The sequence below is a fragment of the Balaenoptera musculus genome, chromosome 19 (genome assembly GCF_009873245.2).
Source record: "Balaenoptera musculus isolate JJ_BM4_2016_0621 chromosome 19, mBalMus1.pri.v3, whole genome shotgun sequence".
NCBI lineage: Eukaryota > Metazoa > Chordata > Mammalia > Artiodactyla > Balaenopteridae > Balaenoptera > Balaenoptera musculus.
The window spans coordinates 9,271,671-9,290,167 of record NC_045803.1 but is presented as its reverse complement, the minus strand read 5'-3'; the positions used below and the strand labels follow the sequence as shown (position 1 = coordinate 9,290,167).

General features: G+C 56.7%; 1 protein-coding gene across 2 annotated transcripts; it reads left to right on the top strand.

Moving 5' to 3' along the window:
* Positions 1–1,370: 1,370 nt before the first annotated feature.
* NPAS1 (neuronal PAS domain protein 1) lies at positions 1,371–18,441 on the top strand. 2 transcript variants are annotated; one of them, XM_036833935.1, is made up of 12 exons: positions 1,371–1,478; positions 2,554–2,736; positions 3,163–3,398; positions 10,579–10,652; positions 10,916–11,005; positions 12,786–12,960; positions 14,379–14,494; positions 14,695–14,852; positions 15,477–15,583; positions 16,031–16,178; positions 17,250–17,344; positions 17,889–18,441. In XM_036833935.1, exons 2-12 carry the CDS (start codon positions 2,615–2,617, stop codon positions 18,350–18,352), a joined length of 1,785 nt encoding a protein of 594 aa, XP_036689830.1. In that variant the 5' UTR covers positions 1,371–1,478; positions 2,554–2,614; the 3' UTR covers positions 18,353–18,441. The 2 variants fall into 2 exon arrangements, with proteins under 2 accessions (XP_036689830.1, XP_036689831.1); XM_036833936.1 differs by having other exon boundaries at positions 16,078–16,178; positions 17,889–18,024.
* The last annotated feature ends 56 nt before the right edge of the window (positions 18,442–18,497 follow it).

The window sequence follows — 18,497 nt, the reverse complement described above, 5'->3', positions numbered from 1 at the left end:
TGTGTGTGTGTGTGTGTGTGTGTGTGTGTGTGTGTGTGATCATAAATAAATTGTATAGTATGAGTGCACTTCTCAAGGCCTGGCATGGCACCTGCCCAGGTCACACAACCAGGAAGTAGCATCAGGAGTTAAGAGCCAGTGCTCTGAGCTTGAATCCCTTACCCTGACACCCTAACAAGTCTCTCTGGGAAAAAACAGGAAAATATTATTCGCTGACAGACCATCATCAGCAGGCTATCTAGTCTCTATGCCTCAGTTTTCCTAGCTGTAAAATGCGCTTAGTAATAGAGCCCAGCTCAGAAACTTGCTGTGGGGAAAAAAATTAGCAGAACATAAAAGATTAGTTCCCAAGTTGTTCAGTGTGGTTATCCAGAGCCACTTGAAGAGTGTTCCCATCAGCCAGTGCACATGAGAGTTCAGAGGTGTGTGCCTCGGTTCCTCTGTCCAACCAGACAGAGGAACCCTTGCTCTCTGCCAGCCTCCACCCACCTGCCTCTCCTAAGTCTCCTGTCCCACCTTCATTAGTTGCATTGTGGTCTCCTAGGAGCACTTAAGCGCCTGGAAACCCCCATGCCAGGCTGCTGAAGGGGTTTGGGAGAGAGAGGTGTAGTATCTCCTACAAGAGTGGGAAAGGCCTGGCTCAGTCACCTGGGTCCCCATTTCTCTGTGGGAGTGCTATAACTCCTTAGTTCCCATTTATGGTCTAATGGGAAGCTCTGATGTCGGGGTTCCCGTGGGAGCAGTGGTGGATATAAGACCCCAGGATCCTGGTCTCTGAAGTTCCTCGGATACCTGTGTCCCAGTCCCTGGGAGGTCCAGATGTCAAATCCTGCTCTTATAAGGAGGGGGGCAGAGCTTGGGTGCAAGGTCACCTTCTTGTCCAGGGGGTCTTGCTGACACCCTTAAATTCTCTCCTGAAAAAGAGTCTCTAACACCTGGATTTGCGCCCCTGGAGGGGGCACCGACGTCTGGGTCTCCACCCTTAAAAGAGACTCAGGTGCAAGGTGCCCGTCTTATCCCGAGGGGCTGCTGGGGTGCCGGGTTCTCTTGGGGAAGATGGGATGATAGTCCCTCCCAGTGGGGTATAGAGATGGTGCCCGGACTCTGGTGTTCTTCTCTCGGGGTGGGGAAGCTGACTTCGACGTTCTCGTTCTGGTGGGGTGAGGGCACTCGGACACCTGAGCAGCCCGGGACTCCCTTGCTTGGAACCCCCTATCACGGAAAAGGCCAGAGTGGCCGGAGCTGGGCTGGACCCAAGGGCGGAGAGTCTGTGGGCGGGGCTCCAGCAGGCCCCGCCCCCGCCCGCCAGCGCTGTCCCCGCGTCTCGAAGTCTGCGAGGCCTCGGTGGGCGCTGAGAGCCTAGCGCCACAGCCCGCGCGACTCGCCGAGCCCGGCCCGCCCCAGGGTCTATGGGGCCGCTCCTCTGCTGCGCCGCCCGGCCGGCCCCACGCCGCGCCCGGAGCCTGACCCGTGGCCAGGTAACGAGGCTGTGGGTACTGCGGGTAGGGAACGCCTGGGGGCTGGCATGAGAGGACAGGGAACTCCTGGGTCCTGGAGGAGAAGGGGACCGGAACTCCAGTGTGCTGGGAGCTAGGACATCGGAACGCCTATATCCCGAGGCTGAGGGAGGGGGCGCACAGATGTTGGGTCCTGGAGAAATAGGGGGCTGGCGGATCTGGACGCCAAGGTCTAGGGCATCGGGACACTTGGTTGGGGAGGCTTGGGGGCGGTGTGGATATGGGGAGCGGGGGTGGATCCTGAATGCCTAGTCCTGGAGGAATGAAGACCTAATTCAACACGTTCCTTGTTCTGGGGGATCTGGTTACCAGGACACTTGGGCCCCGAGTGTCTGGTCCATCCTGGGGGCGTCCTCGGGCTGAGGCTCTGGCCACTGCATCTGGGGTTGAGGCTCGCACGTCCGGGCCTTCAGGGAGGAAGTTGTGGTTGCGGAGATTTGGCTGCCCGGACACGTGGCATCACCCCGAGGGGCTGGGGGTGGTCCTTGGGCAGAGCATAGGGTGGGGTCCCTGGCCTCTGTCCCCCCTACCTCCTTAGCCCAGCCCGGGAAATAGGCGCACGGCAGATGCAAGGAACCGGACTCCTGGGATGGGCTTCTGGGGGGCGGATTCCCCGGGGCAGAGGGCTCTGGGGACGGCAGCCGGGCGCGCCCGGGCCCCGGCGAGGCGCCCGCCCCCCGCCCGGCTTGGGCATGCTTGGCACGCAGCGCGCGGGCCGGTCGGATCCGTATGCGCGCCGCGTGCGCCTATTGGTATGCGGGAGCCGGCCTGGCGCGGGCGTGAGGCGGGCGCTCTAGCGGGCGGCGCGGGGGAGGCGGCGGCGGGGCACGTCCTCGCCCTGAGCTTCTCCCAGAGCCCGGCGCAGTGAGAGCCTCGGACTGTGTAGCGGGGCCCCCAGGGAGGGGAAACTGAGGCAGCATCCAGCCGCAGCTCCTTGCTGGGACCCTGCGCCCCATGCGGACCTCGGTTTCCCTAGCAGGTGCCCCACCGGCCCCCTCGGGCGCTGAGCGCTGCCTCCCGCTCCTTCCCGCTGCAGGAGACGCGGCTCTCGAGTTCCGCAGGCTGCTCTGAGCCCGCCTGAGCGGGTCTCCGCGGAGATGGCGGCCCCCTACCCCAGCAGTGGCGGTGGAGGCGAGGTCAGGTGCGGGGGAGGTCGCGGCGGCAGCGTCCCTTGGGACTTTCTGCCGGGGTTCGTGGTCAAGACCCCGCCCGGACCCTGGTGAGCAAAGCTCCGCCCCTCGGGCTGTGGCCCCGCCCCCAAGGCGGTGTCCCGGGAGGATTCACACTCACCTTCTGCCCCGCCCCCTCGGGCCAGAATTTCTTACCCGGAGGTGCTCAACTGTTGTTCTGTAACACCCACCCCACACACCTGACGTTCTGTTCCTAGCCCCCTTCCTCGGAATTCCTACCCAACATTCTTATCTCTCTCCTCTTCCTCCTCCTTCCCCCAGAATTTACACCCCAGGTTCTGCTCCACGGCCGGGTGTAGAAGTCACACTCAGGCTCTGCCCCACCTCCGGAGTGTTGAATCCACTTTCAACATCCCGTCCCGTTCCCGAGGCCCCAAGAGGCGAGGCTCGCCCCCCAACCCCAGACCCCTGAGTCCCCGGGCCCCGCTGACGCTCCCTCCGCGCCGCCCGCCCAGCCTGCAGGCGCAGCGCAAGGAGAAGTCCCGTAACGCGGCGCGCTCGCGGCGCGGAAAAGAGAACCTGGAGTTCTTCGAGCTGGCCAAGCTACTCCCGCTGCCCGGAGCCATCTCCAGCCAGCTGGACAAGGCGTCCATCGTGCGCCTCAGCGTCACCTACCTCCGCCTGCGCCGCTTCGCCGCTCTCGGGGCGCCGCCCTGGGGGTTGAGGTCCGCGGGGCCGCAGACTGGCCTAGGTGAGTGCGCATGCGCAGGGGTCGGGGGTCCAGGCGCGCTCCCCCAATGCAGGGCACCCGGTATCTGAGGGTGCGCGCCAGCTCTCGCCCAGCTCCTGCACCCGGAGGGAGTACAGGATTTGGAGTCAGACCTTTTGTGTGTTCCTATCAGGCGGCTTCTACTGTCCAAGCCTCAGTTTATTCACCTCTAAAACGGGCTCACCAGGTAGGGGCGATTTCATGAATTCTGGCCTAATCACGGGCCTGGCCACACTGGATCATACCACCAGTTAATGCTATTATTGTTATCAGGGAAAATGAATCATTATTATCACAAAGGAGATTATCACAGCTCCATGGACGGGACAGAGGGGACCCAGCCTGGGCCTCCTATCCACTAATGGGCAAGAAACTCCCGCACTCAGACCTGAGGGACCCCAGAGGGAACCTTTAGAGTCTGAATTCCCAGTTTGGGATGCGGGAGGGAGACAGGATTATATGGCAGGTAAGATGGCGAGCTTCAGAAAGACGGGGGTCCCTGTCCCCACTCAGCCAGTCCCCACCGTTGTGACCCTGGGCAGGTCGCCTCACCTCTCTGTGCCTCACTTGTGAAATGGGAATCATGATGAAGCCCCTCCCCCACCCGCAGGGCTGAGAAGAGAAGAAGATCTACCAGGTAATATTTACATGTGTAAAGACCCTAAACACACCTGGCACAGAGTAAACGATCAATGTCTAGCAAGCACTGTTATCAATGGTTACCTGCAGGTTTATTGAGCATCTACTGTGTGCCTGCTACGGTTCTGAGCCCTCGAGATCCAGCAGGAAACAAACTGCATAAAAGTGCCTGCCCTGGACAGGCTGACATCCTACTGGCCAAGACACAATAACGAAATGCAATCAATAATATGTTAAAATATAGAATATGTAAAACAGATATATATATAGAGATAGATATCTACTTTCATTATTATTCAGACTTCATTATATAGAAGTGTTATGTTATTGTTATTACTTTTATTTTATGTTTTATTGCTTTACTCTTATTACGAGAAGAGAGCGAATCGTCTTCATCTGAGGTCGCAGGTGACAGGGACAGGGCACCCTAGGCTACTTCCCCCCCCCCCCTTCCCCGCCCAAGAAGGATTGTCCTTAAGGTGGGGTTGGAGGGGCTCCAATTCCCCTCCTGCCCTGGTCTCAGGGGGGAGGGGGGAGAGAAAATAGCATTGATTAAACTCGCAATAAATCACCATTTAAATTTAAATAATCCGGCTTCCCAGGCGGTAATTAGGCGAATTGACTGGCGCGGAGAGAATGCGGCATTAGCGCCGCTGATTACTGTCATTACCGCGAACAACATGTGCGCCGGCGGGGGATAAACATCTTGTCTATTGTCCCCAAGCCCCGGGGAGAGAAAGGGGGGGGGGGACGCTGAGAGAGCCCCACCAGCGTCCGGCCTCCCCCCTCTGTGCTTGCCGGGATGGGTAATTCGACGGGTAATTCAAGACCACTGACCTCAGCAACCTCCCTGCCTGTACGTGGGAAGGGGGAGGGGCAGGACAGTGTGCGGGGGAGGAACTGCGTGGACTCCCGCTGTACCCCCCAAATTAAGAAATTGGGAGCATCTCCTGCTCTCCCGCGTCCCCAACAAGAGGCCAAGCACCTGCTTCAATAGTTCAGATGGGAAAACTGAGGACAGTGACTTAGCTGCTGTCAGAGAGCAAAGCATTGTGCCTCAAGCTCTCTGTAAAGGAGGGAGCTCCCGTGTTCTCCTCAAAGATAATAGCAATAACATACCAGTCAGACACAGTGTTGAGTGCTGCATCCAAATTCACTTGCTAATCCTCTCAAAAATCTTTGGAGGGAGGCAATGCTATGTTCCCATTTTATAGAAGGGGAAAACTGAGACCCAGAGAGGTGAAGTTCTATGCCCAAGGTCACATAGCCGAGAAGGGGCCCAGCTGAGATTCAGACTCAAGTGGCCTGGCTCCAGAGCCCACCTTCTCAACCACCATCCTTGGCATGTTTGTGGGTCTCCAGGGATGGGTCCTGTGTTGCAGGTCTCGGCCTCTCTCTGGGCCTTTCTACCATCTGTGAAATAGGATGACAGATGTTGAAGTCTAGCCAGGGGGCTCTAAGTCTGGGGAGGAGACAACCTTGATCTCCTATCAGTGTTTGTCATTCATTCAACAAACGCCCAATGAATACCTTCCCTGTGCCAGGCACCGTTCTAGGTGCTGGGGACATAACAGGGAACAGGACAAAGTCCCTGCCCTCAAAGGTGGGCCTACACACCTGACATGGTAGGTCCCCTGCCCCCCACCTCCCTGATATCACCTTTCTACCCCTCTGACCTCTTCAACACTCCCCCCCACATGGGCCACCTTGCTGTTCAGAGAAGCCTGTTCCCACCTCAGGGCCTTTGCACTTGCTGGGCTTCCACCAGGAACTCCCTTCCCTTAGAATGTGGGCTTTTCAGTCAAGCCTTCCCTGACCACTCTATTAAAAATGACAACCCTGGGATTTCCCTGGTGGTCCAGTGGTTAAGACTTCGCCCTCCAATGTACGGGGTGCAGGTTCGATCCCTGGTCAGGGAGCTAAGATCCCACATGCCCGGGGCCAAAAAAACAAAACATAAAACAGAAGTAATATTGTGGCAAATTCAATAAAGACTTAAAAAAAGAGAGAGAGAATAGCACGTGGTATATAGTAGGTGCTTAAAAAAAAAAAAAAACACAATCCCCTGCTCCCAGCCTGTCCTATCGTCCTTTCCTGCCTTATTTCTTTCCATAGTACTAATCATCATCTAATACTATATATTTTTTATTTCTCTTGTTTATTGTGTTTCTCCCCTACAGCACCTTGTGTGCTGAGCCTAGAATAGTGCCTGGAACACAGTAAGGGGTCACTAAATATTTCTTGGGTGACTATAGAACTGCGTGAGGGGAGGAGGGGGGACATCACAACTCACAGGCCAGGCACGGCCTCTCTGAGTAAGTGACCTTTGAGCTGAGACTGGAAGGAGGTGAGGGAGCAAAAGCTAGGAGAAAAGCTGGAAGGAGAGTTTTCCAGGCAGAGGGAACAGCAAGTGCAAAGGCCCTGAGGCAGGCAGCAATCAGCTTGCTAGATGCAGGCCACAGTTGTGAGGTCAGGGGCTCCAGAGAGGAGTAAGTGAGGCAGGAAGTGGTCAGCGGGTCAGGGGCCAGGTCCTGCAGGGCCTCTCGGGCCATGGTGAAGACTTTGGCTGTTACCCCGAGTGAGATGGGAGTCACAGAGGTGGTGGATGTGAGGGCAGAAGCTGGGAGCCCAGTGAGGAGGCAAGTGCAGTGGTCCAGATGGGAGGTGGGGCAGCTAGACCAGGGTGGGGGCAGTGGGGTGAGAGGTGATCGGATTCAGGTGATGCAGTGAGGGGCCAGCCTCAGGACTTGCAGAATATGGGTGAAGGCGTGGGAGAAAGCAAGGGTCAAGGTGGATGGTAAGGAAGCCTCCCCAAAAGGTAGAGGTGCCCGAAGTAGAGCTTATCCTAAGAATAGTGCAGGACTCACCTACTGTGTACCTGGCTGTGTGCCATTTGCATGCATGAACCCATTCAGCTCCTGCCCTAGACCCATTTCACAGATGCAGCTGAGGAAAGTACAGGCAGACATGCACCCACTCCAGTCCTCAGGCCTGCTCCCAGGGAGCAAGGCACTCTGATTATGGCAGGGGGCTCCCTCTCCCAGACTTCCAAAGCTGATGAAGTCCCAGCCCTTCATTAGCTACCCTAGCCCAGGGCAGCAAATCCCTCAGGGCAGTTGAGAATGGGAGGTGGAGGGGAACCCCTGGGAGAAGTCCTGGCTTCTCCCCTCGGCCCCTCAGCGCCCCCTCTGTGTGTGGGGGAAGATGACAACTGGGACAGTTTTGTTCCAGCAGAGGCAGGCTCTGATAAGAAACTCAGCAAATGTTTGTTGAATGAGCGAATGATGGTTGGGGTCCGGATGTGAGGAGGGGGCAGATCTGAGAGTAGGGAAGAGCCCGCAGCTGAATTTGGGGGACACAGGAGTTGAGGTATTTGTGGGAGAGAGGAGGGAACACAGAGAGAGGAGTCAGAGAGTTGGTGGATTTGGGGCAGGGGGAGGCCAGGGGTAATAAGACACATCAGTCAGGGATGGGGACAGAGGCCGGGGAAAGGATGGGGGAACAGCAAGTGGCTGAGCCCTCCCCCTATACACACCCCCCTCCCGACGTGCCCATTAAGGCTGTTAATTGCAGCCGTTCAGTCTGACCTGGGCTGATCCTGTGAGAGGGAAAATGAAGGAATTAGCAAAAATGACAGGGGAAAATTGCGACAATTAGCAGGCGGCATTGTTCCCGCCTGTCACCCGGCTGGTTCCCGCTGCATCTCGGGGGAGGGGTCCCCATCACCCCCCCCCCCGAGTTATTGTTCCTGGAGCTCCAGGCGGGGGTGGAAAAAGGGTGTGAACAGCCGTGGGGATGTTGGGGGTGCTCCTGGGAGAGGAGGCGTGACCAAACATTAAGGGACTGGGGGCGGGGCTTGGGAGCTGCGTCCTGATTGGGGGGGAGGGGGCGGCGTTTCGCCGCCTGGTGTTTTGATGGTCTGGAAATAACAATAGTAATCACGCTATTAATACTGATCCCAGCTCTGTTTCAGAGCACCTGCTGCATGCGGGCGCCTGGTAGGCCCTTTCAGCTCCCTAAGCCAACTGAATGCTCAACACCCCTGTGAAATCAGCTCGCTTAGCAAACCCACCTGACAGAGGAGGAAACTGAGGCACAGAGAAGTGAAGGCACTGGTCCCAGGGCACACAGCCAGGGAGGAACAGTCCTGGGGCTTAACACCAGAACTGGACCCTCAGCCCTGCAGGAGCCAGATGCTTGGGGACCCTCGAGGTCACTGGCTCCCCAGTCTGGGCACGGACCCCTTGCGGGGGTCGTTCTCTGCAGGGTCAGGGAGGGCATCCTGGGTGGGAACAGAGTCCAGGAACACAGGGCCTCTGCCCACGCCCCGCATGGATGTCTGGAGCTCTCTGCTCCTCGCTGCGGGGGATGGGTCGGCCTGTGTCTCTGTTTCTGTCTACTTCGCCATCTCTGTTTTCCTGCCACTTTCTCTGTATCTGTCTCTGTGCATCTCTTTCCCTCTGTCCCTCCATCTCTTTATGTCTCTCTGTCTTTACCTATCTCTGTCTCAGTTTCTCTGTGTCTATATATGTCTCTACCCCTCTCTCTTTTTAAAAAAATTTTATTGGGGTAAAATTTATATAACATGAAATTCACCATTTTACAGTGTGCAGTTCGGTGGCATTTAGCACATTCACAATGTTGTGCAACCAGCACTTCTGTCTAGTTCCAAAACATTTTCATCACCCTCCAAAAACCCTGTCCCATTAGCAGTCCCTTCCCATTCCTCCTGCCCCTCCCCCCAGCCCCTGGCAACCACTGATCTGCTTTCCATCTCTGGATTTGCCTCTTCTGAACGTTTCATATAAATTGAATCCTACACTGTGTAGCCCCTGTGTTCAGCTTCTTTCACTTAGCATAATGTTTTCAAAGTTCATTCACGTCGTAGCATGGATCGGTACTCCATTTCTTTTTATGGATGAATAATCTTCCATTCTATGAATATAGCACATTTTATTTATCCATTCATCAGTTAATGGACATTTGGGTTGTTTCCACCTTTTGGCTATTAGGAGTAATGCTGCTATGAACATTCATGTACAAGTATTTGTTAGAGCACCTGTTTTCAATTCTTTGGGGTGTATACCTAGGAGTGGAATTGCTGGGTTATATGGTAATTCTATGTTTGACTTATTGAGGAATTGCCAAACTATTTTCCAGAGTGGCGCATCGTTTCACATTCTCACCAGCAATGCACGGGGGTTCCAATTTCTCCACATCCTCGCCAACACTTATTTTCTATTTTTTAAAAAAATTCGAACCATCCTAGCGGGTGTGAAGTGATCTCTCATTGTGGTTTTGATTTGCATTTTGCTAATGACTAATGATGTTGAACATCTTTTCATGTGCTTATCGGCCATTTGTGCATCTTCTTTGTAAGAATGTCTGTTCAAATCCTTTGCGCATTTTTGAATTGGGTTGTTCATCCTTTTGTTGTTGAGTTGTAACGTCCTTATTTCTTTCTCTATTTCCTTATATCTCTCTGTCCATCTATTTGTCTGTCTTTGTCTCTCAATGTCTCTTTCTCTGTCTCTCTGTCTCTCTCCTTTTCTGTCTCCTATCTGCCTCCTTCTCACCCTTCAGGTCTGAGCTCAAACACCCCCTCCTTCAACAGGCCTTACCCCATGCTTCTTCTTTTATTTATTTATTTATTTATTTATTTATTTAAAATAAATAAATAAATAAATAAAATATTTTGGCTGCGTTGGGTCTTTGTTGCCGCACGCGAGCTTTCTTCAGTTGCGGCGAGCCGGGGGCTAGTCTTCGTTGCAGTGCATGGGCTTCTCATTGTGGTGTCTTCTCTTGTTGCGGAGCACAGGCTCTAGGGGCGCAGGCTTCAGTAGTCGTGGCACGTGGGCTCAATAGTTGTGGCTTGCAGGCTCTAGAGCGCAGGCTCAGTAGTTGTGGCACACGGGCTTAGTTGCTCCGCAGCATGTGGGATCTTCCTGGACCAGGGCTTGAACCCGTGTCCCCTGCATTGGCAGGCGGATTCTTAACCACTGCGCCACCAGGGAAACCCCCCATACTTCTTTATTTCACACCACCTATTCGATTCTTCATAGCACTGGCCACAAATGATAGTTCTATATTTGTTAGTTTCTTGCTTGTTTATAACTGCCCTGGCTTGGATACCCTGTGAGGGCAGGGCTGGGTTGTCCTGGTCACCTATGTGTCCCCAGCACTACCCAGCACAGGGCCTGGCGCACTGCTGATGCTCAGGGAGTTTGCTGAATGACTGAATGGATGAATGGGTGAATGAATGAATGAATCCCTTTCTGCATCCCCTGGTGTCTCTGTGTCTCTGTGTGTCTCGGTTTGTCTGTCCCGCCCACCCCTGCCCCACCCACCCCTCCCCACACCCCAGGTCTCTCCCTGACAGGGCCCAGGTCCCCCCAACCCCCCAAGATGGCTGCAGGACTGGGGAGAAGAGAGGGAGATATGTAGCCTGGCTCCCTGGGGGTCTGCCCAGAAGGTCAGGGGTCAAACCACCAGGCCCTGGCCTCACCCCTCCCTCTTCCCCCAGCCCCAGGCCGCAGGGGCCCCGTGGCGCTGGTCTCCGAAGTCTTCGAGCAGCACCTGGGAGGACACATCCTGCAGGTGAGGCCCCTTCCCCGCCTGCTGCTCCTTGCTGCCACCTGGTGGCCGTCTCGGGAGAACCGCACCCTTTTCTCCAGCATCGGTCCCGTGGGGGAGCCCCAGAAGTGGGAGGCAGAATGCTCAGGCTCCCCCTCCTGCTCCCCCCCAGGGCCACTGAAGCGCTTTACCCCCAGAATAATCCATCCCAGGCTGAGATCCAGATTTCAGAGCCTCTTACAGATGCCAGGCCCTCCTCTCCCTGACCCCGTCTCTCTCCACTCTAGTCCCTGGACGGCTTCGTGTTTGCCTTGAACCAGGAAGGGAAGTTCCTCTACATCTCAGAGACAGTCTCCATTTATCTGGGTCTCTCACAGGTAAGGGGCCCGCAGCAGCCTGCCTGGACTGGCTCAGCTGCCAACTCCCTTGCTGGCCCTCCTCTCTCCTGGCCTCACCATCCCAGCATGAAAAAAAAAAAAGGACTGGATCTTTGGTTCCCAAAGTGTGTTCCTTGGAACCCCACATGGCACCTAACATGGCTCCTCCTCCCAGGCAGAGGAGGGTTATTAAAGTAAGAGGTCGATTTGGAGAAAGCAAAATAGCAGAAAGATAAATTTGCCTATGAGTGGTTGCCAACTGTACCGTATTTACCAAAACTTGTTTATTCTTAACACTTTTAAAGGATTACAGCAATTCGTACCGGAAGGGCTTGGGTTTTCCAGCTTGGAAGATTTTCTTTGGCATTTTAGTTGACTAGTTTGCATTTTGCCTTTATTTCAACCCACTGTTTCTGTTCCAGCTCCTGCAGCTGGTGGCTGAAAGGTAAAAGGAGGGCAAAGAGAAGCCAAAAGCCCCCATCCCTGGAGTCTTGGCTCCTTGCAGCATCTTAGGCCTTGCCAATCCAATCAGTACAAATTGCTGTCAACTTTTATCATTTTTACAAAGATTTTAACAAATGGTAAATTTAGAAAATTCAGTGCGTTGGTATTTGGCCTTCGTGAGCAGCTCTTCAGTGAGTTGTTGGAGGTTCCTGGAGGAGGAAGACCCTGAAGGGAGAATATGGACAAGAGGAAGGGAGTGGGGGGAAAGGCTCGAAGCTGGTGTGTGTTGGGGGGGATGTTTAATGAGGGATAGAGGGAAGCATGTGACCCCAAGCCCAGGGGCTGTGGGAGCCATGGGAGGTTTCTTTCCTTGTTTTAAAATTTTATTTTATTTATTTTTATTTTTGGCTGCGTTGGCTTTCCGTTGCTGCGCACGGGCTTTCTCTAGTCGCGGTGAGCGGGATACTCTTCGTTGCGGTGCGCGGGCTTCTCATTGCGGTGGCTTCTCTTGTTGCGGAGCACGGGCTCTAGGCGCACGGGCTTCTGTAGTTGTGGGCTCAGTAGTTGTGGCTCGCGGGCTCTAGAGCGCAGGCTCAGTAGTTGTGGCGCACGGGCTTAGTTGCTCCGTGGCATGTGAGATCTTCCCGGACCAGGGCTCGAACCCGTGTCCCCTGCATTGGCAGGCGGATTCTTAACCACTGCACCACCAGGGAAGTCCCATGGGAGGTTTCTGAGAGGAGGAGGGCCATGGTCAGGGGAGTAACTTAGGGAGGGGTATGTACGTGGGGACTGAAGGGCAGAAGACCAGTGAGGACGCTGGGACAGAAACACAGCAGGGAGAAGATGGGTGCCGGGACTGGGAAGGTGTGGAGATAAGGGGACTGCTGTGAGAGATTTGAGGGATGAATTGAATGTAAAAGTCTGTCTAATTAAAAGGTTCTAACTCTTTAAAGACTTTGAAAGCCATTCCACTGCTTGTGTCCTGATTTCCATCCTGTGAGTCATTTCAGGGCGCAGTTGTTTGCTGTATGGGGGTGAGTGAGTAAGCAAGAGCTGCGTAAATGAAGGCTTACGACACCCCCATCCCAACCACATACACAGCTTCTTTATACTGTAGGCAGGGGCAGAAAATCCTTCATAATCTCTGGGTTTGAAGTGGGAGGGCACGGGAAGCGCCTAAGTTTATATCCGCCTTTAAAAGGGTTTAACTATATATATATTTTTCTAATAAAAACACACACCTGCTTGCAGGCGAGTGAGTCTGTGGCAGAACAGGCGGGCGAGTGACTGCGCGCGCACCTCACCCGCCCCCTGCATCCCCCTCCTTCGCCGGCAGGTGGAGCTGACGGGCAGCAGCCTCTTCGACTACATTCATCCGGGGGACCACTCCGAGGTTCTGGAGCAACTGGGGTTGCGGGCCCCGACCCCCGGGCCCCCCACCCCGCCCTCCGTCCCCTCCTCTTCCTCCTCCTCCTCATCGTCCTCCTCGCTTGCGGATACCCCTGAGATCGGTAATTCTCAGGATCCCCAAAGAAAGAGGCCTGAGGGTAGCTTAGGGGATGCTGGGTACAGTGTATCCAACTATGTCTCCTTTATACAAAAACACTCTTGTTAGAGTTTTGCAAGCAAGTTTTTGTAAAATGAATCAGAGTCTAAATTGAGGTAGCGAGACGTGGCTCCCTAAGATTGCCTGGATCCCCAAGATTTGAACTTTAGAAAGACCCCCTCTGGCTGCAGAGTGGAGGTGGGTGCCTGTGGGTGACAGATGGAACCAGGCTTTGGTAAATAATAATAACAACGTGTGCTTATTGGGCATTTACACGTGCCCTGCCTTTAAGTACATAATTTTATTAAATCCTAACCACAGGCCCACAAAGCAGGAGCTATGACTATCTCCATTTTATAGAGGAGGAAACTGGGGCACAGCATAGAGAGGTCAAGTGTCCCAGGTCAGCTGTAAGTGATTGAGCTGGACTCCAGCCCAGGCTTGTCTGACTCCAGCGTCTGTGCTTCTACCCCTTCTCTCCAGTGGAAAATTCCACTCCATTTTGGGGAGGGTGTTGGAGATTACCCTGAAAGTTCCTTTTAGCTCTGAGATATTGGGGGACTGAGGTTATCTTTCTCATAAATAAGCTTTTCTTATATGGGGTTTGCTTAATACCCAAACCATCTGAGCTATCAGCAGTGCTTGCAAGCTTGGGGAGATGTTTGTGACACGTGTGGGACTGTTAGGGAGCGTGATTATATTTACACCTCAGTTTGAGGCACAGGGTCATCTGGGTGTGAGCATATTTATAAGACAATTTCACAGGGTTTATAGAATAATCTGTACTTGTGTGGCTTATTTGTTGCTATAGCCCAAGCCCCCACTCTGTGCTCAGCCCTCTGTCGGGCAGGGCTGAGGACACAGTGGTGACAAGAGCCCCAGCCCCACCCTCCCGGGGCTCACAGTCCAGTGGGGGAGACTGACCCTGTCCCCAGACAGTGATGACCCAGAGTGGGCAGGGCTGGGGTAGGAGACCCCAGAGGGGCAGCTGACCCAGCCTGGGGGTCAGGGAGGACTTCCTGGAGGAGATCTCTGATCTGAGACCTGGAGCTTGTGGCTAGAGATGATGTCAGCAGGAGGCAGTTCTTGCCAAAGTTTTAAGCCATGGTGAGGAGGAGCTGGGCTTTCCCCCAAGGGTACTAGGGAGCCATGGCAGGTTCAGAGCAGAGGAGGGATGGGGTCAGATCTGAGTTTTAGAAAGACCAGGCTGGGTGCTGCTGGGAGGGGAGGTTGGTGTAGGATGTCAGTGGGCTTGTAGAACCAGTAGGTGCGTCTGTGTGACTGTGGCCATGACCCTGTGTCTGGATAGCTCTGTAGAGGGCAGGGGTGGCCCATGCGTGTCCTCTTCAGGACCCCATAACATTCCTTCACTCTTCGCCCCAGAGGCCAGCCCCACCGAGGTGCCCCCCTCCTCCCAGGTCCAGGAGCGGTCCTTCTTCATCCGCATGAAATCCACCCTCACCAAGAGGGGGCTGCATGTCAAGGCCTCAGGGTACAAGGTAGGTGTGAGCTCTCCGCCCCAGCCTGACTCCCGGGTCCCCTCCCTGGCCCGAGGATAGCGCCTGTATTCATGCCAGCTCTGTCCACGGGCCCCAGTTCTTGGGGATGACAGCCAGAGCCAGGCCCTGTGGCCAGGATGTGGTCCTCCCACCCCACTGGCCCCGCCTTGCCCTCCTCCGATCGCGCCCGCCACCTGCAGGTCATCCATGTGACCGGTCGCCTTCGGGCCCGCGCCCTGGGCCTTGTGGCCCTTGGCCACACGTTGCCCCCGGCCCCACTGGCTGAGCTGCCGCTGCACGGACACATGATCGTCTTCCGACTCAGCCTGGGTCTCACCATCCTTGCTTGTGAGAGCAGGTACCGGGGTTGGGGGCTGAGGTGGGAGGATGGGGGCGCACGGGAGAGCGGGGTAGGCAGGAAGTCAGAGGAGCTCGGGGTCGGGGGGTGGGGGCGGCTGGGGCCCTGGGGAGCCGCGGGAGGAGGGAAAGCAGCTGAGGGCGAACTGGAAGAGGGAGTGAAGGCGGAGGCTAGGGCGGGGCCTGGGGCGGGGCCTCTGGGATGGAGGCGGGGCTGTGCTCGATTCCGAGAGGCCCAGGCCCTCCCTTCTGCAGAGCTCCGCCCTTCCCTGCTCCTATTTCTCACTGCCTCTCCCGCCTCTCATCTCTCGTCCACTCTCCCGCACCACGCAGTGGGGGGAAATTAAATAGCGAAATAGTCTCCACGCACCGAGCGCCTCTGGAGTGCCCGGGCCACCCCACACCCAGGAGTGCCGTCTGCTTGAATGCCCATAGCTGCTCGAGGAGGGACACTATTATTTTAAATATTCTCCCACCCATTTTACAGAGGGAAAAACTGAGACCCAGAGAACTCCAGAGCCAGGGTTTGGACCCTGAGGGATTCCAGAGCCAACCCTGCCTCTTTCTCACCACCCCATGGTCTGGGACCCCTTCTCCCCTCCTCTCTGTTGCCCCCTGCCCTCAGAGTCAGCGACCACATGGACCTGGGGCCCTCGGAGCTAGTGGGCCGCAGCTGCTACCAGTTTGTCCACGGGCAGGATGCAACCAGGATCCGCCAAAGCCACCTGGACCGTGAGGACCCCTCACCCCAGACTTGAGCACCCCCACTGCCCCACTGCCTGGAAGTCCTTCTCCCGGGCTGACCACAGTCCCTCCTGTTGCCACCTCTGGGGGCTCCACCCAGCACAGGAAGAGCAGCAAGGAGACTCTGAGCAACGGCTCAGGATGGGGGCGTGGGGAGTAAGGGGAACCGTGGGGTCGCTCTGACCCACCCTTCAAAATCCAGGGACCTTGATGCCGGGTCACCTCTCGGTCTTTCTGACTCGGGCTCTCTCTGCCTCCCTCTCCGTACTTTGCCTTTCTCTTCTCCACACCGTCTGACCCTTCCTGTTTCCCTGTTGCCCCCTCTCTGCCCATCTCCCTGTCCACCTCTCTCCCACTGCCTCTCTCTGCCCCTCTCACCTCATCCCGCCCCTACCCCATCCCTTCCGGTGTCTCCGGTCCCTGGGCTGGGCCCAGTGCTGGACAAGGGCCAGGTGATGACCGGTTACTACCGTTGGCTACAGCGCGCCGGGGGCTTCGTGTGGCTGCAGTCCGTGGCCACCGTGGCTGTGAGCGGGAAGAGCCCTGGAGAGCGCCACGTGCTCTGGGTCAGCTACGTGCTCAGGTGAGGGTTGCGCCCCTCTCCTTTCCCACGGGGAGCTCAGAACTCCCTCCAGAAGATTCTGCCAGCTCTCCCCACCTTCGGGTGGGGGCTCTGCAGGGAGGGCTTCTAGAAAAGGACAGATGTGGGCGGTGGTGGTGAAAACATGAAGGGGAATAGCGTCCAGTGAGAGTAAAGGCCTGGAGGAGGAATGAGCTTGCAGGAGGCCAGGGGTGGGTGGGGGAGTGACAATCGCTTCCAGGGAGGAAGAGGCAGATATGAAGTGGCCTCAGGCCCAGGTTGATTCTGGGGCACTGGGGAGCCATGGCAGGCTCTTACCAGGGGAGGGCCACCACAGAGCAGAGCAGATGATGGAAAGAAGCTGGAGGTGGGAAGGACGTTCCAGGCCGAGGGCACAGCATAGGCAAAGGCTCAGAGTCACAGCCGGACCCATCTGAGAAGCTAAAGGGAGTGCTCCGGGCTGGAGTATAGAGTCTCGAGAGACGAAGCTGAGGATGATGGTGGGGGCACTGGGGAGCCATGGAAGGGTTTAGGGCTGGAGAGAGTCACAGTCAAATCTGCTTCTTGGAAAGACCACTCTGGCTGCCATGTAGAGGGAGGTCTGTGGGACAAGACAGGGACTGGGAGGCCAGGGGCAGGGCCTGGGAAACGCCAGGCAGCACAGGCGGAGGAGGGGAGGCGGCCGTCTGGCCACCTCTGGCTTTGCGGGGCCTGGGTCTGAGCCTCTGAGAGGAGCAGGTTTGGAAGGAAGATGCTGAGGTCAGATGAGCATGAGGTACCCGGGGGACACTTAGGTGGTGACAACCAGGCGGCCACGGGCTGCAAAGGTTTGGCCTTGGGAGACTGGGCCAAGCTGGGCTAGAAGCCAACTTGGAGTTTGGGGTCCAATGATGAGTCCTGAGTGCCTCGGGCGGGGGCTCTCCAGTCACTGCGGGGGGGCGGGGGGAAGCGTCTACACTCAGAGGGGGAGGGGAAGTCTACACTCACAAGACTGGCAGGCAGGAGGGAGTCTCCCCTCACCAGAGGCCGGGTGGCCCGGGACTCGAGCTCCCAATCCCATCTGTCTTGTCCCAGTCAAGCCGAGGGGGGCCAGATACCTCTGGACGCCTTCCAGCTTCCGGCCAGCGTGGCCCATGAGGACACGTCCAGCCCGGAGCCAGCACCCACAGGTGAGCCCACCTCCCACCCCAGCCCCTGGGAGGCTCCGAGTGGCCTCTGGGACCTGTGCTGTCTGGTGCGGAAGCCACTAGCTTCACACGTGGCTATTTACAGTAAGATTAAAATTAAAATTCCATTTCCTTAGTTGTACTCGCCACGTTTGAAGAGCTTGGTGGCCATAGGTGGCCAGTGCAGGTATGGAACTTCCTTCCATCCTCGAAGGAAGTCCCATTGGACAGCCTGGGTCCAGACCAGAGCCTCTGGCGTCTGGGGCATGGTCACGCCTTGTGGTGGTGGCCGTGCCATGCATTGTAGGGCTTTTAGCAGCATCCCTGACTTCTACCCACTAGAACCCAGGAGTGTCCTCCTCCCCAGTTGTGACAACCAGAAATGCCTCCAGACTTTGCCAAATGTCCCCTAAGGGGACAAAACCCCTCCAGCAGAGATCCACGGGTCTCGGGTCTTGACCACTGGGCGCCGCTCTATTCCACAGATGGGAAGGCTGAGGGCTGGGGACGCGCACACACGGAGCCCTTCAGAATCTTCCTCTTGCAGAGCCAGAGCCTCCAGTGGAAGGAAAGCAGGCCGCTCCCCCGCAGGAGGACAAGGCCCCCCAGCCCCGGGGCAAACCCATCAAAGTGGAGCCCGGCCCGGGGGAGACTGAAGACCCGGAGGACAGTGGGGATGAGGAGCCGTCTGGCCACCTGGCCCCAACGAGGCCCGAGTTCACGTCGGTCATCCGGGCGGGGGCCCTGAAGCAGGACCTGGTGGGGCCGTGGGGCCTGGCGCCTCCTGGGGACCCGCCACCTTCCCTCCTGCACACTGGCTTCCTGCCCCCCGTGGTGCGGGGCCTGTGCGCGCCTGGCACCATCCGCTACGGCCCTGCCGAGCTGGGCCTCGTGTACCCGCACCTGCAGAGGCTGGGCCCGGGCCCCACCCTCCCCGAGGCCTTCTACCCCGCGCTGGGCCTGCCCTACCCGGGGCCCCTGGGCACCAGGGTGCAGCGGAAGGGGGACTGAGGACTGGAACAGCCCCCCACGTGGCCAGACCTGGGGAATGGGTGGGGACCAGGGCTCTCCGCCCCGGTGAATTAAACGCCTGCTCCCGCTCTGTGGCTCCTCTCTGGGGTCAAGGAGCTCCTCTCTCCTTTTCTTCCTCCTTAGG